The sequence below is a fragment of the Nomascus leucogenys genome, chromosome 22a, assembly GCF_006542625.1.
Source record: "Nomascus leucogenys isolate Asia chromosome 22a, Asia_NLE_v1, whole genome shotgun sequence".
NCBI classification, from domain to species: Eukaryota; Metazoa; Chordata; class Mammalia; order Primates; family Hylobatidae; genus Nomascus; species Nomascus leucogenys.
Genome location: NC_044402.1, coordinates 6127566 through 6153375, shown reverse-complemented (window position 1 = coordinate 6153375; position 25810 = coordinate 6127566). Strand labels below are relative to the sequence as shown.

The following is a 25810-nucleotide window of genomic DNA, read 5'->3' as shown; positions in this document are numbered from 1 at the left end:
CAGAGTGAGACTCTGTCTCAAAAAAAAAAAAAGTGTGACTATATTAAATGTGACTGTATTAAACTAAAAAGGTTCTGCACAGCAAAGGAAACAATCAACAGAATGAAGAGACAACTTGTTAAATGGGAGGAAGAATTTGCAAACTGCTCATCTGACAAGGAACACAAACAACAGCAAAAAAAAAAAAAAAGCAAAAGCAAGTAATTCCATTAAAAAGTTGGCAAAGGATCTTAATAGACATTTCTCAAAAGACAAATGGCCAAGATGTATATGAAAAAATGCTCAGCGTCACTAATCATCAGATAAATGCAAATCTGTAAGATATCATCTTACCCCAGTTAGAATGGCTATTATCAAAAAGACAAAAAAACAGATGCTGGTGAGAATAGAGAGAAATGGAACCTTATGCATTGTTGGCAGGAATGTAAATTTGTATAGCCATTGTGGAAAATAGTATGGAGTTTTCTCAAACTAAAAAGAGAACAACCATATATATGATTCCGCAATCCCACTACTGGGTATTTATCCAAAGAAAAAGAAATCAGTATATCAAAGGGACACCTGCACAATAGCCAAGATATAGAATCAACGTAAGTGTCAATCAACAGATAAATGGATAAAGAAAATTTGGTGTAGCCGGGCGTGGCAGTTCACGCCTGTAATCCCAGCACTTTGGAAGACCAAGGCAGGTGGATCACCTGAGGTCAGGAGCTCAAGACCAGCCTTTCACATGGTGAAACCCCATCTCTACTAAAAATACAAAAAATTAGCCAGGCATGGTGATGGGCACCTGTAATCCCAGCTACTCAGGAGGCCAAAGCAGGAGAATCGCCTGAACCTGGAAAACAGAGGTTGCAGTGAGCCGAGATTGTGCCATTGCACTCCAGCCTGGGCAAGAAGAGTGAAACCCCATCTCAAAAAAAAAAAAAAAAAAAAAAAGAAAAGAAAAGAAAATTTGGTGTATATACACATGGAATGCTGTTTGTCCATAAGAAAGAATGAAATCCTGACATTTGGAGCAGCCTGGATGGAACTGGAGATCATTATGTTAAGTGAAACAAGGCAAGACCAGAAAGACAAATGTTGCCTGTTCTCCCACATATGTGGGAGCTAAAAAAGTTGATCTCATGGAGGTAAAGAGTGGAATGATAGTTACTAGAGGCTGGGAAGGGTGAGTGGGGGGATGAAGAGAAGTTGGTTAATGGGTACAAAGATACAGTTATATAGAAGGAATGAGTTTTAGTGTCAGTAGCACAGTGGGTGACTAAGGCTACCAGCAAGGTATTGTATATTTCAAAAATAGGGAGAAGATTTGAAATGTTTCCAACACAAATGATAAATATTTGAGGTGATGAATATCCTAAATATGCTGATTTGACCATTGCACATTGTATTCATGTATCAAAATATCACATGTACCCCATACGTGTGTATAATTATTATGTATCAATTAAAATATATAGATTTTTAAAAAGATGGCTGCTGCAGCTCCACATATCACCTCCTTATTCCAGGCATGAAGAAGGAAGAAAGGGGAAAGGCGAAAGCTGAGTTCATCTCAGGGCCCCCTCCCCTTCCCTGGGACTTCGGCCCCTGAGCTTGCAGCCCCCAATGCCGCCCCGTCTTTTTGGCAGTTGATCGCACTCTACTTCCCTCTGCTTGGGATTTGTTCCTTCGATGCAAGCATAGCTGCCTCCACCCATCAGGGGTCCCTTTTTACCTTGCAGGGCTACGTGGATATTTTAAGCCATCCTGCCCACCACTGCTAAGGATTTGGTGCAGGAAAGGGAGGCTGAGGCCTGGGCTCAGTCTGCCATCTTGATCCAGTCTCCCCGGCTGCTTCATCTTTTCTAGAATTTCTCACATTCTACTGACCTCCCGGCTTGCCAGTGCCGCTAACGTCATTTCGGGGTGATGGGGGAGAGGGGAGAGGGAACATGCGTGTTCACTTGGCCATCTGGAGCTGAAACTCTTGTTTAGTTCCTGCCAGGGAAGAGGAAGCAGCTCCGGGAGGTCCGGGAGAGCATTCGCTTTCTGCGCCAGGTGGGCAGGGACTGGGTCCAGCGCCGCCGGGAGGCCCTGAAGAGGGGCGAGGAGGTTCCTGCCGACATCCTCACACAGATTCTCAAAGGTGCGAGGGCCCCGTCTGCGGACTGGGGAGGGCGGGGTGGGCCGGGACATCCCCCAGGTGATTCATCGCCACTGACTCTGTTTGGCTTAAGAGGAGAAACAGTTATTTTATGAGCCATGAGGAAAGGGAGCAAAAATTTGCTGGGAACTGAGACTCTCCTTGTCTTTCAGCTGAAGAGGGAGCCCAGGATGATGAGGGTCTGCTGGACAACTTCGTCACCTTCTTCATTGCTGGTTTGTAGCTTTGGTGGTGACCAAGGGCCCGGAGCTCTGCAGAAATGCTGCGGACCATGGATCCCTCAAACCCAACTCTTTGGGATTTTTTGGGCTATCTGAGCAGAGCTCACCGCAGGGCTAGGGGGCTGGGCTGAAGGGAGCAGAAGCCCCCTCTCCTAGCTGTCTTGGGGGCCTCTGACCTGGTAATGCAGCTGGCAATTGTGGGGATGTGTGAAGCTGTCCTGTCAGCTCCAGAGAGCTTGGCTGTGTGAGTGCAGGCATCCCCTCACTCAGAATTTGTGGGGAGGCCTGCATTAGACTGGCACAAAAAGAGATGCTAAGCAGCTTCATTCATTTGCTCATCAGATATTTCCTGAACATGGTTCTTCACCTAGAAAACTCTTCACCCGTCAGTGAGCCCTCACATGCCTCCACCCCAGGGAAGCGCAGGCTGCCTCAGGCACTCAGCTAGGAGCTGACCACAGGCCTGGAGCTCCTCCCCACCACCCATCTCATCGTGTTAAGCTGTTTATTTATTTGTGGTAATTGAGTGAGGTCTGTTCCCCACCAGACTTGATGAGCGAAGGGTCAGGTTGTTTTGCTCATCTCTGTTCTCCCAGGGCCCAGTGCAGTAGGTTCCCATGAACATTGAATGAAATACATGAACAAATGGTTGACACTAGGCCCTGGGAAGATGGAGGTGAACAAGATGAGGGACAGTTTCTAGTCTATTGGTGGAGGTGGACAGACAGAGAGACAAATACTGTTGGACGAAGAGGTCTGCGGGTGAACAGCATGGAAGAAGGCCCTTTAGGTGGGAGAAGCACTTGCAGATGTCCCAGGAGATTAGAAATGGCCAGTGCTAAAGCAAGGCTGCAGGGTGCCATTCCTTGCAATGGATAGAAAGGACTTGCGGAACCAATGACTGGTCCTCATTCTTACAGCTGGGAACCCAGGTCCTGGATGAGGCTTCTGGACAGACCTAGCCTCAGTCTCCTCATCTGTAAAATGGGGGCCTTGAGGAGCTCTCCAGGCTTCTATCCAGCCTTCCAAAGAGGGTTTATTAATCCCGTCTCGTCCCTCCAGTCTATCCCTGAGACATGCGTCCAGATGCCATGGGGCACTGGCCGAGGGCAGGGTGGGTTGTGTCTGTCTTTCCCTTTGCCTGTGAGGAAACTGAGGCGGAGGAGGGAAGTGGCCTCCTATAGTCACAGCCCACGATGCAGAGCTGGGGCCAGGGCTGCTCTGTTCTCCCACCCTGCTCCCCGGCTGAGGGCTCCGCTGGCTGTGTGACTGGCCCACCTCCACACCCTAGGAGCTGGGCCCTGCTTCCCAGCTCTGACTTGCTGTAAGTTACAGGCCCTTCTCCTGCATTCAAGCGGGCCCCTCAAGCCCCTTGGCTCCTTTAGAGTAAACTCATGTCTGTTCCCTCCCAGGCCAGCTTGGAGGGGTTGACTCTATCACCTTGGCCAGACCCTGCCAGAACTCAAAATCAGCCTCCCAAAACGTCCGCCACCCCCTCATAGAACCTCAGGGTCATGGGGGGCTTTTGTGTGTACCCTGCAGCCTGGGAAGGAGAGGCCTTGGGCTCACGGACTTTGAATTGTGTCCCTCCCCACTCTCCCTGCTGTGTGATCAAAGAGACCCATTCCTCTCCACCTCCACTTTTTCTTCTCCAAAATGGAGGTGAGCACCTCCCCGGGCCAAGCGAGACCCAGACGATGGTTCAGGGAAGGGGCTTTTAGAGCCAGATGCCTGGAGGTACCTGCCATTTACATGCCAGCACTGGCTGGCATAGAGGCAGACAAACTGTCTCCTTCATCCTGTGGCCCCACGTGAAGCAACCACTGTCCTCCCTTCCCACAGGTCATGAGACCTCTGCCAACCACTTGGCGTTCACAGTGATGGAGCTGTCTCGCCAGCCGGAGATCGTGGCAAGGTATGGGGGCTGCTCTTGGGGCTGGCAAAGAGGTCTGTCTGATGTCTTGTTCCTGAGGGCCACCTGCCCCCACCTCCCATGGTTGAGTCCCCTCAACATGCCCTGCTTCCCCCAGGCTTTGGCACGTGCTGTTCCCTCTCTTGGAAACGCTCTCCCTACTTTTTACCTGGAGAACACACCTCCTCCTCCCACTCCTCTTCTAGAAAGGGCTTCTCGGATCCCTAAAGGAGCCACCCCATGTTTCCCCTCTGAGCCTCCTCCTGACTCATGAATGTGTTTCCCCTGGGACTGTTTCATCATGTCTATTTCAGCCATGAGACTGGAAGCTCCAGGAGGGCAGGGACCGTGTTTTTTTTCCCTCCCCACAGCGTACCCAGTGCCTGGCCAGGGCCTGGCAGTGAGGATGGAGCAGAATCCCTGCTAAATTGCCAAAAGCGTGCTTGTCTTCTGATGGCAAGACAAAGGAGGGCGTCCCTGGGGAGGTGGTATTTGAGTGGGGCCATTGGTTTCCTTAAATACAAACAGGCTTCCTCCAGCATAGTTGCATGGAGTGGCTGAAGCAAGTGTCAAAGATCTCTGAACACACCAACAGGCTGGATGGGAGCTCTAGGGAGGTGGGGTCAGGCCTTCAATTACAATTATTAGTCATCAGCAGCATATAAGGGCAGAAGTGAAAGATTGTGTGAAAATACACAATCTTTCTAGGGTTTAAAAATAAGTATAATTGTAATAAGCATTTCATATAAAAATTTTGGGAAAAGCAGAAAAGTTATAACAATAAAAATAAACCCACCCATGGCACCCCACCCACCCAGAGGCACTTCACTGTTAACTGCTGAGTATCTGTTCAGCACCTTCTCACCTACGCATGGGCAGCTTTGCTGTGTTTTTTGTCACCTGGTTGTACAGCTGGCTTTTATTCCCCATGAGCCTTATCACAGCATCGCCTACCTCATTGTAACCTCCTCCCAAATCCACTCTTTAAAAAATTGTGGTAAAATATACATAACATAAAATTTTACATTTTCATTGTTTTTAAGCACACAGTTTAGTGGCATTAAGGGCATTCACATTGTGAATGTCATCCCCTCCACTATTTTTATTTTTACTTTTTTGAGACAGAGTCTTGCTTGCTCTGTTGCCCAGGCTGGAGTGCGATCTCAGCTCACTGCAACCTCCGCCTCCCCGATTCAAACAATTCTCCTGCCTCAGCCTCCAGAGTATCTGGGATTACAGGTGTGCACCACCACACCTGGCTAATTTTTTTTTTTTTTTTTTTTTTTTTTTTTTTTGTATTTTTAGTAGAGACAGTGTTTTGCCATGTTGGCCAGGCTGGTCTCAAACTCCTGGCCTGAAGTGATCCACCCGTCTTGGCATCACAAAGTGCTGGGATTACAGGTGTGAGCCACTGCCCCTGGCCTCCATCTCCAGACCTTTTTCATCTTCCCAAACTGAAAATCTGTCCGTTCTCCCCTCCTCCATCCCTGGTAACCACCATTCCACTTCTGTCTCTCTATGTATTTGTCTAGGTGACTTATGTAAGTGGACTCATACGGTATTTGTCTTTTTTGTGACTGGCTTATTTCACTCGGATAACGTCCTTCAAGTTCATCCATGTTGCAGTATGTGTCAGAACTCCCTTCCTTTTTTTTTTTTTTTTTTTTAAGACAGAGTCTCACTCTGTCGCCCAGGCTGCAGTGCAGTGGTGCAATCTCAGCTCACTGCAAGTTCTGCCTCCCGGGTTCATGCCATTCTCCTGCCTCAGCCTCCCAAGTAGCTGGGACTACAGGTGCACGCCACCATGTCTGGCTAATTTTTTTTGTATTTTTAGTAGAGACAGGGTTTCACGGGTTAGCCAGGATGGTCTTGATCTCCTGACCTCGTGATCCGCCCACCTCGGCCTCCCAAAGTGCTGGGATTACAGGCGTGAGCCACCGTGCCCAGCAGAACTCCCTTCCTTTTTAAGACTTGCTAATGTTCCATTGTAAGCATCTATCCCATTTTGCATATTCATACATCTGTCCATGGATACCTGGGTTGCTTCTACCTTTTGTCTATTTTGAATAATGCTGCTTTGAGGATGGGTATACAAATATCTTTTTAAGTCCCTGCTTTCGGTTGTTTTGGCTTTATACTCAGAAGTGGGATTGCTGGATCATATGGTGATTCTATTTTTAATTTTTTGAGGAATCACCATATCGTTTTCCATAACGGCTGAACCATTTTACATTCCCACCAGCAATGCACAAGGGTTCTTTCTGATTTGTCCATATCCTCAACAATACTTTTGTGTTTATTGGGATGAGAACCATCCTAATGAGTATGAAGTGGTCCAGATCCACTCTTTTTTTTTTTTGAGACGGAGTCTCGCTCTGTTGCTAGGCTGGAATGCAGCGGCTTTACCTCTGCTCACTGCAAACTCCACCTCCCAGTTTCAAGTGATTCTCATGCTTCAGCCTCCCAAGTAGCTGGGATTACAGGCACCCGCCACCACTCCCGGCTAATTTTTGTATTTTTAGTAGAGACAGGTTTCACCATGTTGGCCAGGCTGGTTTCCTACAGCCAATCCCAAACATCAGACACAAATGGTGGATGTTTTAGGGCCCCTGGAACATGGTTCCCAGTGGTTTGGGCACTGTTTTGGATGTGGCCATCGCTGGATCTCTTTAACAGTCTTTGGGCTGGGCTCAGTGGCTCACACCTGTAATCCCAGCACTTTGGGAAGCTGAGGCGGGCAGATCACCTGGGGCTCAGGAGTTCAAGACCAGCCTGGCCAACATGGTGAAACCCTGTCTCTACTACAAATACAAAAATTAGCTGAGCGTGGTGGTGGGCGCCTGTAATCCCAGCTACTCGGGAGGCTGAGGCGGGAGAATTGCTTGAATCCTGGGGGGAGGGCGGAGGTTGCAGTGAGCCAAGATTGCACCACTGCACTCCAGCCTGGGTGACAGAGCAAGACTGTGTCTCAAAAAATAAAGATACAAGTAACAGTGTTTGTGAATGGGGAGCCCCATGCATCTCTCTTCACACTTCCTTCCAATGCCCACTTCTTAAAGCTAAGTAAGTCGGGGACAGGCTCCCTTTGGAGACGAACTTGTCTTTGTCTTACCCCACAGGCTGCAGGCCGAGGTGGATGAGGTCATTGGTTCTAAGAGGTACCTGGATTTCGAGGACCTGGGGAGACTGCAGTACCTGTCCCAGGTGTGGGAAGTAGGAGGGAAGCTTCTGGGCGGATGTGGGTGATCATGTCATCATGCCTGCTTCCTCCCTGGACCTTTTAGGACATGGTTCTCAAACTTTGCTGCATAGGGTACTCCCCCAGAAGATTTAAAGTATTCTGAGGCCCAGGCTGCCCCAGACTAATGACATCAGAGTCAAAGAGCTCCCCATGTCACCCCAGTATTCAACTTAGGTTGGAAACTGGCCCGTCAGTAAATGGTGCCGTATTTGTGCTTCCTGGCTAGGCTGGGGTTCCAGATCCTTAAGCTTCCCCTGGTGGAGTCAGGCTCAGCAGTGCCTCCCCATGCTGCTGCCGCACAGCAGGAGGCCTTGCAGGTTCTGCTGCGGCTCTCTGGAATGGTGGGACCCCTGATTCCTGGTCCCAGCTCTGCCATTGTGGCCTTGCACAACTCCCTTCTCCTTCTGGACCTCAGTTTCTCCATCTGTCACGTGACAGGCTGATGTCCCAGGGGCCTGGGACCCAGGCCAGGGTAAGGGTACGCATTCAGCCTGCGGGTGGGAAAGACTGGGGTCCCAGGCTGCCGCTGGCCGGCGTGATCTGTGGCCTCTCCCGACTCTCTTGTTATCTCCCCTTGTGGCTTCTCTAGGTCCTCAAAGAGTCGCTGAGGCTGTACCCACCAGCATGGGGCACCTTTCGCCTGCTGGAAGAGGAGACCTTGATTGATGGGGTCAGAGTCCCCGGCAACACCCCGCTCTTGGTGGGTGGAGGCCCTGGGGGCCCTGGGGTGGGCTGGGCTGCTTGCCCCAATGGTGGTGAATTTGGGACTCACCAGGGGAGCCTGTGGCCCTATTCCCATCACTGCAACGGGCCTCACTGGCTGCCCTGTTCCTTCTCACGGAGCCTCACCGTAGCCCTGTGAGGGCTTTTTCCCCTCCTCACACCGTCCAGCAGAAGATTACAGCGGGTCATTCTGGAAGGGAGGTGCCCCATTTACAGCTGAGGACACTGAGGTTCAGAGAGGTTATGTCACTTTCCTGGGGTCACACAGCTGGTGAAGAGCAGATATGGAAAATGCCCAGTTTCACAGTGGACCCAAACTTGTCCTGGTTCCTTCTCTCCTCACATTTTACAGCCCTTTCTCTCTCGGCTTTCTCCCCGGACCTCATTTACCTTGTGTCTCTTTGTTTGCTTACTTGTTCATTTATCCATTCATCCAGGCACTTATTCATATATGATAGCCCCTAAACCCACCCCTAAACCAGAAAACTAGGATGTAGTCACTCCCTGCTGCCCGACAAGGAATCACTAGTCTGAATTGTGTGTTTGCCGTTCCCTTGTGTGTGTGTGTGTGTGTGTGTGTGTGCCTGTGTGCACTCACGCAGTAATATATTGTAGGACTTGCCTTTTGACTCAGTATAAAGATTGGTAAGATTTGTGTAGGTGTCTCCACAAGGCCATAGGACAACCAATGATCAATTCTCAGGTGACAGGCATTTGAGAGGTGTCCAGTTTGTCCCTATCTTGAGCACCACAGCAGCTATGCCGTTTCTGTCCGCATGTCCAGGAACAGTGTGCAAGCAAGCTCCTCGAGCATTTACCCAGAAGTGAGAGGGCTGGGTTGTAGGACCCGTGACTGTTCAGCTTTACAAACTAATGCCACATTGTTTTGCAAAGTGGCTGCACCAACTTGGATGCCCAGTAGTGGTGAGGGAGAGCACCTGCTGTTCTTCATCGTCTCCAACACTTAGCATGGTCCAATTGTGTATCTGCTGCCATCCAAATATGTGTTTTTAAAAACGTATTTCACTGTGGTCTTGATTTGTGCCTTCCTGATTACTAACTAGTAAGAGTGAGCATCTGACCTGCTTTCTCTGTCTCTGAGATGTGGGCTCAGTTTCCCTTTTTGGGTAGTGTGTTTTTTCGTGTTGCTATGTAGAGCGTTATTTTATTTTATTATTTTTTACAGCATACATTTATTTACTATTATTTTCATTATTTTGTTTTTAGATAGAGTCTTGCTCTGTCCCCCAGGCTGGAGTGCAGTGGCGCCATCTCGGCTCACTGCAACCTCTGCCTCCCGGGTTCAAGCGATTCTCATGCCTCGGCCTCCTGAGTAGCTGGGACTACAGGCGCACACCCCCACGCCTGGCTAATTTCTGTATTTTTAGTAGAGATGGGGTTTCACCAGGTTGGCCAGGCTGTTCTCAAACTCCTGACCTCAAGTGATCTACCTGCCTCGGCCTCCCAAAGTGCTGGGATTACAGGCGTGAGCCAGCGCGCCCAGCCCTAGAGCTTTATTTTAAAAACTCACGTGTTAATCTTTTGTCTGGTATGTTTGTCATCTTTGTGGCTTGTCTTCATTAATGTATTTTTGATGATCTGCATGTCTTAATATTTTTAACAATTACTTCTTTTGCTTTGCCTTGTTTAAGAAATCCTTCTCTATCCTGAGTTCAGGACATTCACTTACTTTGTCCTCAGTTTTACATTTTTCTTTTCAAAGTTGAGCCTGTAACTACCTGGAATTGATTTTGTGTGTGGTTTCAAGGTAGGGACCTTTCTGTATTGACTTGCCAGGGCTATTGTAACAAAGTGCCACAGACTTTGGCTTAAATAACAGAAATTTATTTTCTCCCAGTCCTGGAGGCTGGAAGTCTGAGATCAAGGTGTTGGAGGCTGGTTTCTTCTGAGGGCTCACTCCTTGGTGTGCAGACAGCCACCTTCTTCCTGTGTCTCCACATGGTCTTCCTTCTGTGTGTCTGTGTCCTAATCTCCTCTTATAAGGACACCAGTCAGGTTGGATTAGGGCCCATCCTAAGTACCTCATTTTAAGTTAATTACCTCATTAAAGACCTTGTCTCCAAACACAGCCGCATTCTGAGGTACTGGGGGTTAGGACTCCAACATATGAATTTGTGGGGGGCAAAATTCAGCCCATGACAGGATCCTTTTTATTTCTACCTATGAGGAAGGAGGAGCCCCAGTCCCTGCTCGCAGCCCCTCTCCTCCCAGGGCTCTGCCCCACCTCCTCCAGCGTCCATCCAAGCCTCATCTGTGGCCACTCTGTCATCTGTTTTGCCGAGCTTTCTTTTTAATACTCCTGTACCAATACCACTGTGCCTTAACAGCCATCTCCTTAGATCCCCTTACAGCCAGCAGGGGAAGCCCTGTGGCTCACTCTCAGCCTGGGGGTGCCACCCTGTGGGCTTTGAGTGGGCAGACTGGGCTCCAACCCCAGCTCTGCTCCTGGCTGGCTGGGTCATCTCCATCAGGGCTTCGGCTTCCTCTTTGTTAGGTGGGGGGAGTGGTGAGCATCAGTAGGATGACGTCCATCATGTGCCTGGCAACAATCCCCGGCACATCGCAGGTGCCCTAAACCCAGCCCCCGTGCCTGATGCTCCCACGTACTTGCTGGAACTCAGCTCCAGGGCTCCCTGCACCCTCTGCTGCGCTGACCCCCAGCACAGAGAGCCAGGGGTGGAGCAGGCTCAGGAGGAGATTTTGTCCTAGTGTTTGGAGGCCAAGGACATGGAGTGAGCGTCAGCCCCACTCAGGAGGCACCACGCGTGCACATGGAAGGCTGGTGGGGTCTGCAGCTCCTCCACTCCCACCCCTGCTGAAGTAGGCCTTGAGTTGAAGAGAAACTGAATACAACAGTTCTTGGGATCTAGAGGAAGTTGGCCTCACAGAGTCAGATCTAAGTTTGAATCCCGGTTTGGCCATTTATTTGCCTGGTGACTTCAGGTGAGTCACTGAGCCTCTCTCTGGGTCTCAGTTTCCTCATCTGTAAAATGGGGATAATGATGGCTCCCCCACAGGGCTGAGCCCAGCACAGGATGACGCAGTACGCCCAGCTGGCACAGTCAACTGTCCCCGCTCTTCCTCTTAAGGGATTTTCTAGGGGGCCAGTGCAATCGACACCAACCTAGATGGGGGGTGAAGACATGGGAGGAGAGTGGGACCCACTCTGCTCTAAGTAGCCCTGTTGGGTGGCCTCAGTGGCTCAAGAGGTGCCAGGGGAACAACCTGGGAACCAGAGACGAGCGGACCCTTTGCCCGCAGTTCAGCACCTATGTCATGGGGCGGATGGACACATACTTTGAGGACCCGCTGACTTTCAACCCCGATCGCTTCGGCCCCGGAGCACCCAAGTAAGTCCCTCCTCAAGCTGCCCATGAGTGGGGCTGGCGGGAGAAGGACAGACACAGCGGCCTCTGGTCTGAGCCAGAGGCACCCACTCAGCCCACATAGCGTTCCAGATCCCTGTGAGGTGGTTGTGGAGGAAATCACAGCTCAGAAAGGTTAAGTAACTTATCCAAGTGGCAGAGCGGGGGTCTGGCCCCAGCTCAGTCTGGTTCTAAAGCCCATGCTCATAAGCAGCACCAAATACTGGGAAGCTGGGTGACTTCACCTCCCCAAGCCTTGAGGTTCCTGTCTGAGAAATGGGACCATCCGTGGCTGCATCTGGAAGTTGCTGTGGGGGTCAACGCGTTAAGTTACCAAAGCCATGGTGGGAAGAGCTGGACTCCACAGCCTGCCTGAGTGTTCAGATCCAGGCTCTGCCCAGAGCTGGATGTAAAGTTATGACCTGGAGTGAGTTGCTTTGCCCCTCTGAGCCTCAGTTTCTCCATCTGTGAAATGGGGACAACAGCAGTTCCAGGAGGGTAAAAGGAGGAGAAAAAGAGAGAATGCAGATCCAGCCCTCGGCAGAGTCAGTGGTTCCTGCTTTGCATGCAAAGTGCCCAGCCCCTGGCTCAAAGTCTGTGTTCATCCAGACCTGGGTTAACTACTGTCTTCCTTGTGTTGTCCCTGTGGGGATGCCTGGGGCTGCTGGCCTCGTGATTCCTCTCTTTCCCTGCAGGCCACGGTTCACCTACTTCCCCTTCTCCCTGGGCCACCGCTCCTGCATCGGGCAGCAGTTTGCTCAGGTAGGAGGGGCAGGGCTGTGGTTCTGCCCAGGAGTAGCTGCGGGGGTGGTGGCTCATCCTGAGCCAGGAAGCATCTCAGAACCCCTGCTCTGGGGCTGCTGGGCTGTGGGCTCGGGACCCAGCAGAGCCAGACCCAGAGGACTGGCTGTGTTTTGCACAGAGGAGAGCGCGAAACACAGGAGGCTCCCCAGGCTCTCACAGGCTCTCCAGGAGGAGAGCTGGCTGTGACATTTGCTGCTCATTCACTCACTCATTCTGTCTTTGCTTCTTCATGCCTTCCTCATTTTGTCCGCTGGGCCCAGATGGAGGTGAAGGTGGTCATGGCAAAGCTGCTGCAGAGGCTGGAGTTCCGGCTGGTGCCTGGGCAGCGCTTCGGGCTGCAGGAGCAGGCCACGCTCAAGCCACTGGACCCAGTGCTGTGCACCCTGCGGCCCCGCGGCTGGCAGCCCGCACCCCCACCGCCCCCCTGCTGAGGGGGCCTCCAGGCAGGACGAGACTCCTCGGGCAAGGGCCGTGCCCGCCCACCTCTGCTGCCCACGGCCACCCACCTTCTTCCCTGCCCCGTCCCCTGGGCCACCCTTCACGCTGGCTTCCAGCGGGCCCTCTGCCGACCACCTGCTTCACACCCCTCAGCGCTCCCTGTCGCCTGCGGACTCCATGGCCCTTCCTGGACTGGCCCTTGCCCAACTCCCAGCCACCACCATTGTTCCTACCACTGAGCCCTTGCACAGGCCACTTCCTCAGACGAGACACCCTAACTCTTGCTCACTCCCTAAAGCCCTCTTCAGGGGTCACCTCCTCCAAGAAGCCCTCCTTGCCACCCCCAGCCGGCAGGGGCCCCTCCTCTGTGCTCCCTCGGTCACCTGTGCTACCTCTAACACCACACTGACCACACTGTATCGTGAGTGTCCGTTGACGTGACCAATTGCCCTGCCAGGCTGTCAGCGCCTCAAGGGTAGGGTCTGCGTGTGATTCGTCTCTGAGCCCCCTGTGCCCACCCAGGGCCCGGCACAGAGTCAATGCTCAATAAATGTGTGTTGACTGCATGAATGACCTGGAACCAGGCCATGCGCTCTCGCCTCAGCTTGCTCATCTGTGAAAAGGGGGAGATGTGGAGGCTGGCACAGCTTTGGAAGCTGCCAGCCCGCAGATGCCCCGGAGATGCCTCGACAACACCGCCTTGGGAGAGACTGCCCCAGGTTACCAGCCTATTCCCTGAGCTGTGTTCACGGCCATGCCCCTGGGTGCTGTGTGAGGTTGGGCCTGGGTGGGTGACTGGCTCTGAGAGCTGGATTTGAGAGGTCAGGGAGGCCCCTGGGCCTTTCTTGGGAGCAGCTTGGTGGAGGTGAGCCCCGTGCCTGTGGGCAACTGCTGCCCTCCTGACCTGGCAGGGGGGCAGGGTGGGTGAGACTGCATCCCTCGTGGTGGTGATGGGAGAAGCCGTCCCTTCCTCCCCAGGGCCGTGTCCTCTGAGCTCATCCAAGGAAGAGGTCCTGCCCTGAGTTTCTCCTTCAGCCACTGGGAGCTTGTCTTTGTGCAGAGAGAAAAAGTGCCCTCGTGGCCCGGTGCGGTGGCTCACGCCTGTAATCCCATCACTTTGGGAGGCCAAGGCGGGAGGATCACCAGAGGTCAGGCATTCAAGACCAGCCTGGCCAACATGGCGAAACCCTGTCCCTACTTAAAAATACAAAAATTAGCTGGGCATGATGGTGGGTGCCTGTAATTCCAGTTACTTGGAGTCTGAGGCAGGAGAATCGCTTGAACCCAGGAGGCAGAGGTTGCAGTGAGCCCAGATCGCACCACTGCACTCCAGCCTGGGCGACAGTGAGACTCCGTCTAAAAAAAAAAGAAAAGAAAAAGCTGCCCTCTCCCCTGCCTGGGCCATGCACCCCCTGGGAAGACCCCCTCCCCAAAAAGGGAAGGCACAGATGTGTGCCAGCCCATGATGTGCATTGTCGGCCTCCTTTGGTCCTTGCCGCAGTCTTGAATGACAGCTCCAAGAGATGGTCCCATCAAGCAGATGAGGAAACTGAGACTCAGGGGCGGAAGTGACATGCTCAGTACAGGTGGGGCCTGGGGTGGCTCTGAGAATGGAGGAGACAAGTGTCTGTGTTCCCAGCCTGCCCCTTTCCCCAGCCCAAGTGGGCCCTGAGAATGCACACCCCGGCCTCTGGGCAGAGGGTCGGGCCCCCAGGATGCCTCCAGAATGGCAGCATCCTTGCAGAGCGAGGGTCCTCCTGCTCCCCTAGCACCTCGCCTGACCACGTGGGTACCTGGCCAGCCCCTCATCAAGCTGCACCCTCCACCCCCTCCATTTCCAGCCCCCTGTCTGGGGGTGCCCCAAACTCACCACCCACTCTGAGAATGGTATGCCCGAGCTCAGCTTCCAGCCACCTGATCAAACTCATCCCCGGCCAGAAGCAGCCCCTTCCCACAGCCACCCCAAATGCCGCTGCCTCCCAGCGTCCTGTTCCCAAGCCCCCAGCTGGGCACTGTTCCCTGACCTGCTCTGCTGTGCCCCCCTCCCCTGCTCTCTGAAGTCCTTCTCTGAGTCTCTGAGGTTCACCAGTACCCACACGCCTGCCCACGCTTCCCACAGTCCATGCCCTCTGCCTCCTGCTGTGGCTGGGCCTAGTCCCCGCAGGACAGCACCTCCTTCACCTGAAAGTCCATCTAAAAGGGCCACAGGCCATCAGGCCTCAGTACTGCAGCGATGCAACCCAGCATTGTCTGGAGGGGCCTGGAGGGATCGGCCCTCTCCAGAGACTTCAAGTTCCCGGCTTGACCATCCTCTGATTTGGCAAATATCTGTCCGTTGCTGAGCCTGAGCCTTCACACCATGATTTCTTCAAATCCTGCCAGGAAACAGGAGCCAATTATGGCCCATTTCACAGATGGGGAAGTCAAGGCCAGAGCCACAGCTGGGCCATAGTGGAGTCAGCACTTGAACCCATGGCCCTTTGCATCCAGTGGCCTTCCACAGGCTCAGCATGCCCTATCCCTGCAGGCCTGGGCTTGTCTTCTGCACACCCCAGGAATCCCAGATGGCTGAGAAGTGCAGAGCCAGAACCCCCCAGCCCCACTGTCACTGCCAGTGGGGCTATCCTGCCCTTCCTTTCTGAGCCACTTCCTCTTCCATAGACTGGGCTTTCAGTCCATGCTGCATGGGGGAGCCACCTGGGCAGGTGAATCAGCCTCTGGGGTGGGGCCCAGAAACTTTTATTTTTTTTTTTTGAGATGTAGTTTTACTCTTGTTGCCCAGGCTGGAGTGCAGTGGCACAATCTCTGCTCACTGCAACCTCCGCCTCCTGGGTTCCTCAGCCTCCGGAGTAGCTGGGATTACAGGCATGTACCACGACGCCTGGCTAATTTTTGTATTTAGTATTTTTTTTTTTAGTAGAGACGGGGTTTCACCATGTTGGCCAGGCTGGTGTCGAACTCCTGACCTCAGGTGATCCACCCGCCTAGGCCTCCCAAAGTGTTGGGATTACAGGCGTGAGCCACCGCGCCCGGCCCAACTGTTTTCTTTTCAAGTCTCCCAGGAGATCCCAATGTGCATGGGCCGGTGCCGCCAGTCCAGGTGACGCTGAGCCTCCGGACCCAGGCGAGATGGATAGGATTAAACCCAAGGCTATGCAGCTAGGCTACCTGGGGTCAAATCCTGCCCCCACCTGCCTGGGCCTCAGTTTCCCCATCTGTAAGGGAGGACAAATAATAGGACCCACTTCCTAGGGTTGGTGGGGAATTAGTGTCCACACGTGGGTCGCGCTCTGGCACTGTGAGTCTGGTCATTGTCACCTGCAGGGAAGGGAGGGCTTTTCTGCAGGCAAGGCGGCGCAGTTCCCAGAAGAGCCGCACGGTGGCGCGCTGGCGCAGAGCTCGGGCTCGCCCTCCCGCCCAGGCCGAGTGGGAGGTGCCGGTCCCAGGCGCGGAGGGTCCCGAGGCTCGGAGTCGGTGGGCCGAGGGGACGCCCGCCCCGCTCGCGGAAGCGGGGTCAGGCGGGAGGCCCGGGGGTCGGCAGTGGCAAGCTCTGGCCACGGCGTGGGGGTAGGATAGCCACCCCCATTTCACAGATGGGGCTCCCTAGGCGCGGTGAGGTCTGGCAGCTGCTGGGGACGCAGGCACGGCCCCCGGGGCGGGCGCAGCGGTCGCTCGGCGGGTGGGTCCGCAGGCCTCGCCCGGAGCCGGGCCTGGGTCTGGGGCGCTGGGCCTGGGTCTGGGGCGCTGGCAGGCCGGCTGGGGGGCGCGCCGGGCGGGAGCGCGCAGCTCTGGCGGGAAGTGCGCGGGGTCGCGGGGGCTCGGGCGGGGTGCAGGCCGCTGCCGCCGCCGGGGAGGCCGGGGGATGCCCTCACTAGGCGGCTCCAGAGGCTCCGGGCCCCGCCCTGCCCTGCCACTCCCTCTCTTGTGACCTCGGCCAGTGGCGGTCTTTTCTGAGCCTGTCCCCTTCTCTGTAAACCTGGACGTGCTTGATCTACGCTCACGTCCCCGCAGGAGGCTTCCAGCCTGCACATTCCTGGGGGCGCGCCTTCCCCAGGCACCAGCTTCTCCAGGGCTGAGCTGCTGAACTCTGAAAACCTTTGGACACCTCCCTGCCCTCTGCCCGAGCGACCTGCGGCTGGAGACCCTGAGCTGGCCCAGCCCTCTGGGGTGCCTAGGAGCCTAGGCTGGGGTGGGGTGGCTTCAGGAACCTTGGGCTGCCGGGTGTGGGGTGAGAGCCTTGGGCCAGCTATGGCCAGGTGGGAGGTTTGCTTCCTCTGTGCTCTGGGTGCTGGGGCTGGAGGTGGTGGCTCTGCTGGGCTTCAGTGACAGCCAATGTGGGTAGACAGAGGACCATGCCCTGTGTCCCAGCAATTAGCTGCCCACCTGGGAAGGTTCTGGATGGGACTTGGCAGAAGCCTGAGCCGGCCCCTCCTGGCAGTCCTGGCCGAGCGGGCACCGAGCGCTTTATGCTGGTCCAGAGTCAGTTGGAGTGACTAAATTCACATCTGCCCAGACCTCACCCCGGGCTCCGGACCTCACCCTGGGGTCTGGACCTCACCCCAGGCTCCCGCCTCAGGCATCCCTGGATGTCCAAAAATAACCCCCCACCCCCCACCCGCACCGTCCCCGGCAGTCACTGGGGGTATTTCTGGCAGACGGAAGGGGACTCACAGTGGGAGGGAGGGTCATTTCTCTGAATCCAGGACCAGCATGGGGAGGGACACAGTCAAGGCCCTGCCTTGGCCTGGAGCTTTAAAAACACTCATTTCTTCTGGAACGCAGCCTCTCCCCAGTAAATCCTTCTCACCAGAGAAAACCATAGTCACCCACCTGGTGCTCACTTCTTGGGCAGCCCCTGCGGGGACTAGACCCTGGGTGGCCAGGCAGAGGGGTCCCCCCCACCCAGCGGGAGGCAGCCTGCTAATTCTGGGTGCCAAGGGCAAGGCTGCAGGTCCCTGTGCAGGACACCGGCCAGCTGCATCCCGTTTGGAGCCTGCCCTGGATGGGGCTTTGTGGGCCCAGGGCGAGGCCAGGCAGGGACTGGCATGAACAGCAGCCCGCACAGGAGCGCCCTGGGCCCAGGGCAAGAGCCCAGCAGCCAGTGGCAGACACTGGGTGAGGAGCCCCAATGATTCGAGTCATGCTGTGCTGGCCATGAGCCTCACCTGTTGGGCGCGCTGTGCGGCCAACCCTGAGCCAGCTTTACTGTACCTCCAGGCCCCTGTGCTACAGACAAGGCTCCAAGAGGTGGCGGCGTGCCCCATCTCGGCCAAAGGGCAGAGGGTGGGGTGGGCTGTCCCTGGGGCCCTTGCCCCTGCTGTTGAGCCCAGGAACCTGAACCTGGGAGGCATCCCCATCACCTCCCTGCCCCCTCCCAAATGACAGTGGCTCCTTGGCCACCACCCCAGAGGTGAGGGGATAGCCCAAGGAAGCCAGGAGCTGCCCACACCCTCAGCCCAGGGACACCCCGTGCGGCTGCATGGGCCTCGCGGGCTTCTTTCCTGGCTGGGAGCCTGGACGCTGGGAGGGTTGCCCAAGGCCACCCGGGCAGCAGTCAGTCAGGGGTGCCTGGGCTGGACAAGGGGCCCTGGGTGTTTGGAACCAGCTCGCAGAGCTTTGCTGGAGCAGGTGCACGTGTGTGCGTGCATGTGAGCCCCCACGTGCACATGTGTGTCTCTGCATGTCTCTCCGTACCTCTTCGTGTTCCTGTTCCCTAGTCTCCGGTTATCTGTCTGGCCCCCCATGTGTGAGGCTGTGCGGATGAGTCCCCACATCCGTCTCATGCTCTGTGTGGAGCTGGCGTGTCAGGCCTGACCTGGACTATAAGAAGGTGTCTCTTTGAACCCAAGGCAGTGGACAAACATCAGACGCGTCACCGTGGGCTGGGCCCCTGCCGTGTGGCATGCGTTCTGTCCTCACCCCACGTCCAGCGAGATGGGCTAACCTGCCCAAGGCCACACAGCCAGGAGCTTGGGGCCATCCAATGTGGACATCCATTGTCCTTCAAGTTGTGGCCACCAAGGCCCCACGTGAGGCTCCCTGCTCCCCACCTGTCCTGGCTCTGTGTACAGGGGGAAGGAACCCAAGTCTGAGGGGTCTCCAGCAGGGAGAGGCTGCACTCCTGAGGCCCAGCCAGGGTCGGGTGAGTGCGGGGCAGCAGGTGTCAGCAGTGGGGGAGGCACGGGTGGGAAGCGGGGCCTCTTCCCTGACCCCCACCACGCTTGGCTGCCCCTCCACCTTTGATCACTGACCCTCCTCTGTCCCTCCAGGTACACTTTCCCGCCAGTGCTGGTGCTGGCTGGCCGGTGTGGGAACTCAGGGGCCGGCCTTCCTCCAGGCAGTGGCAGCGGGGAGGGGGCTGGGCACACCGTGGGCAAGCAGTCACTGCAGAGCCTCCCCTGGGAAGCGGCATGATGCTGTGGTGTCTCAGGGAACCCAGGAAGGGCACTGGCTCTGGGCTGGGCCCCACAGGCATCAGTATATGTGTGCCCCTCCCTTTGCCCCGTGCCCTTCCAATGACCCCAACTCCTGCCCGACCAGATTTCACACCACTGTCCCGCCATCTCGAACCATTCCTGGGTGCCCGAGCTCTTTCCCACAGCCAGGCCCATGTTATCCTATCCATCCCCACCCCCATTCCTCACTTCCCAGGTCTCTGCGTGGATGACTCTCGGAGGTCCTCCCTGACCACCTGCCCTTCCTTCCTGACCTCAGTTCCCTCACCAGCGCCCCTCCACCCACAAGCCTGTGGGCCCTGAGAGACTGCCCCCAGGGCTTGTTCAGGCCCTGGCAGCGTCTGCCCTGTCATGGTGACCATGGAGTAGCTATTAAGACCAGCTAAATCACACATAGGTGAGTCCTCGGGGGCCAGTGGGCGCACAAACGGTTGCAGCTTCAGGGTGAGCTGCAGGAGGTGCATCATGCACACACACACCCGACACGCAGACGCACCCCTGCACGTGGACATCACAAGCTCCCATGGGCACATACACCCACACATTCTCACATGCACATGCACTCCCCCACACACGTGCCCACTGCCATGCACCCATGCACACACACATGCATCTCACGCATTCACTTACACACACATTCTTGCGTGCACACACTCTCCCACACGTGTCCACTGCCATGCACCCAGGCACACACGTGCATCATCACACACGTTCACTTACACATTCTTGCATGCACACACTCTACCACACGTGCCCACTGCACCTGTGCACGTGTCCCAGTGAACACACAGGCATCACCACACACATCCACTTACACACATTCTTGCACGTGTGCAGTGGCCTCGGGAGCAGGGGACTCTAGCTGTTTATCCCCAACACATGTTCCCATGATAAAGAAAACAGGAAGGGACTTGGAGCCAGACAGGGGAAGGGGAAGTGGCCTGCCGCAGGGAACCAGCTCCAGCCAGTGGACACTGGGCAGTCTGCCTGGGTGAGACACAGGGGCAAACAGACAGATGGCTGCAGGGTGGGTGGGGAGGTGGAATGCCCCTCCGTGGCATCTTGCCCTGGTTTAATCTTCACCACAGCCCCGATGGGCATCACCCCTTCTAGGCAAGAAACTGAGGCTGGGGCCAGGCTTGTCCCCATCACCCAGGAGGGCTGCTGGAGCTGGGATTTGACCTGGGTTCATCTGACACCAGGCTCCTCCCAGCCCTGGTCCCGCAGCCCACTTGGATGAAGGTGAGGCCTCTGTCGGGGAGGCGGGTGGTGTGGCAGGGCTCTCTTCTGTGGCCCCACTGTTTGTCCAGCACCGGGATCCACACCTGTAGAACCCCGGGTTGAACTCTAGCAGTCCCATGGGGGCTCCTGGGGCTCAGCACTGGCCCCTTCTGTCCCACAGCGTGCCCCTCCATCAGCCTAGCCCATCCCAGGGAGCCCAGAGCAAGGGTGACAGGAGTTGAGGCCCGAGATGTGGCCACAGGCCCTGCCTGGCATTGACCTATGGGCCTGGGTGTGCCAGATAGCAGGCACCGAGAGGGGCCACAATGTGTGAAGCGCATACGGCGGGGTGGGACCTAGGAGACAGATCAGCCCCCGGTCCATGCCTCCCACTCCCTCCAGTGCCTGACACCAGCTGCCGCGCCAAGGCAAAGCAGAGGTGCCCAGCGAGGGGCTCACGCCACTCCTTCCCTGGTCACACCCCCTCACCGGGGATACAGATGCCACCTGTGCATACCCGAAGTTTGCCAAGTGCCGCAGAGCTACCTCAGTTCAGCCCACAGCCGGGCAGGTGGGGCTCCTCCCACTTTGCAGGGGAAGACACTGGGCTCCTCTCTGCTGACCTGCACCCGATTTCCTCCCTCACCCCAGCCCAAGGCACAGAGTGCCGTGGTTCCACCTCCGCCCCGCCCCCAGAGTTGTCCTGGAATCACACCTAGAGGATGCGGAGGGACGAGGGGAATTTTCAGGGTGGAGGAGACAGTTCCAGGGGAGGTCTGGCTTTGTCTTTCTCTTTTTTCTCTTAAAAATTTCAGTTAGGAGGAAAGAAAACTTCAGTTAGGAGGGACCCAGGATGGCCACCAGTCCTGGTTTGTCTGAAGCTGGCGGGGGGTCAGTTTCCAGGATCCATGGAGGACATTCAGGGCTAAAACAGGGGAAGTCCCAGGGAAATGGGACAAATTGGTCACCTGGGAGGGACCCCACAGCCATTTAACCCTACATGATGTTTGAGGTCCCTCCGCTGTGTCCCCACCCAGCAGCTGCCCAGCCCTGCTTGAATACCATCAGTGATGGTGAGTTCATCATCTGACAGGGCAGCAAGAGCCAACCAAGAGGTGGACACAGCCAGGACTAGGCACTGATCACAGTGAGGTCAGAGTTGGCAGGGTGGAGTGTGGGGCAAGGGAAAATGGAGCAGGGCCCCTGAGCTGCCTTTAGGGGCAGCCATGGCTTCCCACTTAAAGAGGAGGACAGAATTCCTAGGCCAAGGGAACAGCACAGGCAAATGCCTATCCCATAGAGATTGAGTTCTTTCTCTCCGATGGCCAGTGCAGGGGTGAAGAGCGGAGGCTGTGACTTCACAGCCCTCTTCCCCACCCCACCCACAGATAGGGCTTCCTTTGGAAACATGGAGGCCACGTCCTTCTGCCTTCACTCCCCAGGTCCCTGAGCCAGGAAAGGCCTCAGTGCGGATGGAAGAGATGCCAGGATGCCTCAGCACGCTGCTCCACCTGCCTCTCATTTTCCTGAGCTCATTTATCCTCAGTACCAGCATCTGCCCCCTCCTCCAGGAACCCTCCTCTGACTTCCCCAGCCCTGAGGCCTCCCCTGCCATAAGCATCATCCTTCTTCTCAGGCCTGCTGCCACCTCCAGCCCTGCCAGAGGCCCCTGCCACCTCCAGCCCTGCCAGAGACTCCTGCCACTCTTCAGCCGGGCTTTCTCACCTCCACACCTGTTGGCTTCTCTTCCTAGAACACCCTCTATTCCCTTCAAAAAACTTTCTGGGCTGGGTGCAGTGGCTCATGCCTGTAATCCCAGCACTTTGGGAGGCCGAGGCACTTTGGGATCACTTGAGGTCAGGAGTTCGAGATCAGCTTGGCCAAACGTGGTGAAACCTTGTCTCTACTAAAAATACAAAAATTAGCCGGGCATGGTGGCAGGTGCCTGTAATCCCAGCTACTCAGGAGGCTGAGGCAGGAGAATTGCTTGAACCTGGGAGGCGGAAGTTGCAGTGAGCCGAGACGGCGCCACTGTACTCCAGCCTGGGCAACAGCAAGACTCCATCTAAAAAAAAAAAAAAAAAAAAACTTTCTGGGCTGAGCACAGTGGCTCATGCCTCTAATCCCAGCACTTTGGGAGGTCGAAGCACAAGGATTGCTTGAGCTCGGAGTTCGAGACCACCCAGAGCAACATGGTGAGAGCCCCCCCCCCCCCCCAACAAAAAATAGTTAGCTAAGTGTGGTGGCACAGACCTGTGGTCTCAGCTAGGGAGACTGAGGCGGGAGAATCACCTGAGCCCAGGAGGTTGAGGCTGCTGTGAGCTGTGATCATACCACTGCAACCCAGAGTGACCCTGTGGCAAAAAAAGAAAGAAAGAAAGAAAGAAAGAACTAACTTTATTTTCACTTAAACATAACTCAAATGCCTGCTCTTCCTGGAAGCCCTCCTGGATCTCTCGGATTGAGTTTCTCTCCCTTCTCTTTAAGCCATTTCATTCCCTCTGGTCTCTGCATACAGAACTAGGTAGACCTAGAGCCTGGGGGAGCCCAGCAAAGCCCAACCCTGGGGTGATGCCTCTGGGATCTCCAGCCCTTGGCTGGTCCTGCCCTGCACTTTGTGGGGACCAGGGGAGGGGCTGGATTGGCTCTGAGCCACGTACACAACAAGAGCATACTAAGAGCTTGCTGGAGTGCATTCTTTCAACCAGTTTTTCCTGAGTACCCACACAATGCCAGGACCACATGACTGCCCCTGGGGATCCCGTCTCCATCCCCTGTCGACCCCCAACACGTGGCACACTCAGCACACAGTACATGCCCGAAGTGCTGGCTGCTTTTGGCCAAACAATCAAAGGCAAGGCATGGCCTTCCTGCAGCCTTGGAGACAGCCTGGCTCCAGATCCTGCTTACGCCCCGTACTGACCCGGTGGCCTTGGGTGGGTCCCTTAACCTCTCTGTGACATGGACATGATGGTCGCAGCAGCTCTGGAGAGCAGTGATGAGATGACAGGGGTGGCCACACTTCACATAGCTGCTGGTCCCAGGCATGTACTCAGTGGTGGCATCACTTGTTATTCTCTTTCCCTAAATGTCCATAAATGTCCCTTGCTGGCTGGGTGGAACCGTTTCCAAGGAAAGAGTGTACAGGCATTCCCAAGTCCCCGGGAGCTGGAGTCTTGGGGACTGACCAAGCACCTAGGAGTGCAGTGGCTTCTCAAGCAACATCCTGGGGCTGCCCCAGAGAGGCCCTGGGCGGGGGAGAGCAGTGCCCAGATTTATCCACCAATCGCACAGGCTGCTGGCACTGAGCACGTTCTTATCTGCCCAGCCCAGCATGGGGGGGTGGCCAGGCCGGCCAGGGCGGGACGCTGCCTGGGGCTGGACACGGAGGAGCCCCAAGCCCTGCTGGGTGGGTGACAGCCGCTGAGGCTCTGAGTGACCCTGCAGGCTGGTGGCCAGCCGGCCGCCCATCTTCCACACCATGTCGGACGGCGAGGGCCCCTCAGCCGGTGAGTGGCAGCGCTATATTTACCCACCATGGCTCCGGTTGCAGAGCCAAGGCCGCCAGTCGCCGAGGGCACTGGGGCCCCCGCAGGCTGCAGGCAGCTGTGAGCTGGACCCCCTTCCTCCTTGCCCGACGCCTGGGGGGCCTGTGCCGCTGGAAGGGGGGGAGCTTGACTTTCAAAGCTTGGTTCTGCCGCACCCCCTGACTGCCCAGTGTAGCCAGTGCAGGAGGCTGTGCCTGATTCAAGCTCTCCCGGGGCTGGCAGCCGGGGCCAGAGCTGACCCAGGACAGAGGGGCAGGGGCTGCGACGGGACCCATGGGTGGGCTCAGGATGCCGTGGGCCACTGGAACCGCATGCAGACGAGTGTGTGTGAACATTTAACGGCGGGGGAGAGCACACAGCTTCTGTCTGATTCCCCAAGTCTGAGACCTCTGGGCGTTCTGAGTCCCTGGTCTGGCAGCAGCAGGCAGGCCCTCTGTGTGCCCTCATATCCTCTAGGTTGAAAATGGCCAGCGACACAGGCAGGCAGAAGGGCGATCAGATTCTGGGGTCTGCCCACTGCCCTTTGCTCTGCCTGAGGCAAGAGGCTGTGGTGGGGACTGGCCACCTATGTGCCTGGCTGGCTGTCCCCGGCTCCTGCCAGTTACAGAGCCAGCCTTGGCGGAATGGGGGCTGGGGCAGGCCAAATCCAGGGGGACTCTGGAGTCAGGCTGTCCAGGTTCAAATTCCAGTTATTTCGCCTCCAGGCTGGGTGGTCTTGGGCGAGTGGCTTAACTTCTCTGAGCCTCCGTGTCCCCAGGTGAAAATGGTGACTGTGGTCCTAACCCCCCGGTGGCTGTGAAAATTAAATTTATGATATTGTGTGAAAGCACCTGCGGGTGACTGGGGTGCACTGAGCACTCAGGGCCCTGCGTGCTGGCAGCAGGTGGGCACCCCGGGCAGCAGATGGGCATCCCAGGCAGCCCAGGCAGCCAGGTCTGGCCTCCTCCAGCAGGGCCTCCTTCGTAAGCCACCGATTGTCGCTGGCACGTGGATTCCTTCTCCATAAAACCCCACCTCGGAGTCTCTCGGGACTCATAGGGTCTCCTGGGGGGTGTGGGGCAGATCGTGGGTGACAGCACCCTGCAGATACCCTGTTACTGGTGAACAGTCCCAGTGCCTTGGCCTGGCTGGGTAGAATTTGGAACAGAGCAAGTGAGAGTGTGTGTGTGTGTGTGTGTGTGTGTGTGTGTGTGTGTGAGAGAGAGAGAGAGAGAGAGAGTGTGTGTGTGTGTGTGTGTGTGTGTGTGTGTGTGTGTGTGTGTTGGGGAGGGGTACATTGACAGAAGGGGCCTGACCTCATCCTCTTCCACTGGGTGCCAGTTGTCCTGGCTGCCAGGAATTGCCCGCCAGGGCCGCGGGAGCCCCGGGAGCCAGCAGACAGCTCTTTCTGGCTGGCCCTGCCCCACACCTGACGCTAACCCGGAATAGCTCTCCCCCTCCACCAGGGACATGGCCCTGGTTTTAGCAGCTTGTAAAGCCACCCGCATGGAGATGGGTATTTCAGGAAGGCCAGGACAATATTTAGCCCGTCGGGGTAAAGGAATGGGTGCTCAGCATGCATGTGTGTGCGCAGCCTGGAGGCTGGGAGGTGCCGTGGGCCTCACCATCCCTTCCCCGTTTAGGAGAGGGTCAGCCGGGTTGGGCTGGGAGGTGGGGCCTGGATTCCAGGCTGGCTCTGTCTGCCCTGGTGGGCAGGTGGCCCTGGGCAGGCT

At 56.0% G+C, this 25810-nt stretch overlaps 1 protein-coding gene across 1 annotated transcript in view; it reads left to right on the top strand.

Moving 5' to 3' along the window:
• LOC100604931 (cholesterol 24-hydroxylase) overlaps positions 1-13440 on the top strand; it is a 42770-nt gene extending 29330 nt beyond the window's left edge. Inside the window, exons 8-15 of the mRNA XM_003275373.4 lie at positions 1981-2131; positions 2302-2364; positions 4213-4285; positions 7402-7486; positions 8113-8223; positions 11529-11617; positions 12328-12394; positions 12697-13440. Of these exons, the coding sequence (XP_003275421.2) occupies positions 1981-2131; positions 2302-2364; positions 4213-4285; positions 7402-7486; positions 8113-8223; positions 11529-11617; positions 12328-12394; positions 12697-12867 (810 nt within the window). The 3' untranslated portion in view covers positions 12868-13440. The remainder of the gene's footprint in view (positions 1-1980; positions 2132-2301; positions 2365-4212; positions 4286-7401; positions 7487-8112; positions 8224-11528; positions 11618-12327; positions 12395-12696) is intronic.
• Positions 13441-25810: the final 12370 nt, after the last annotated feature.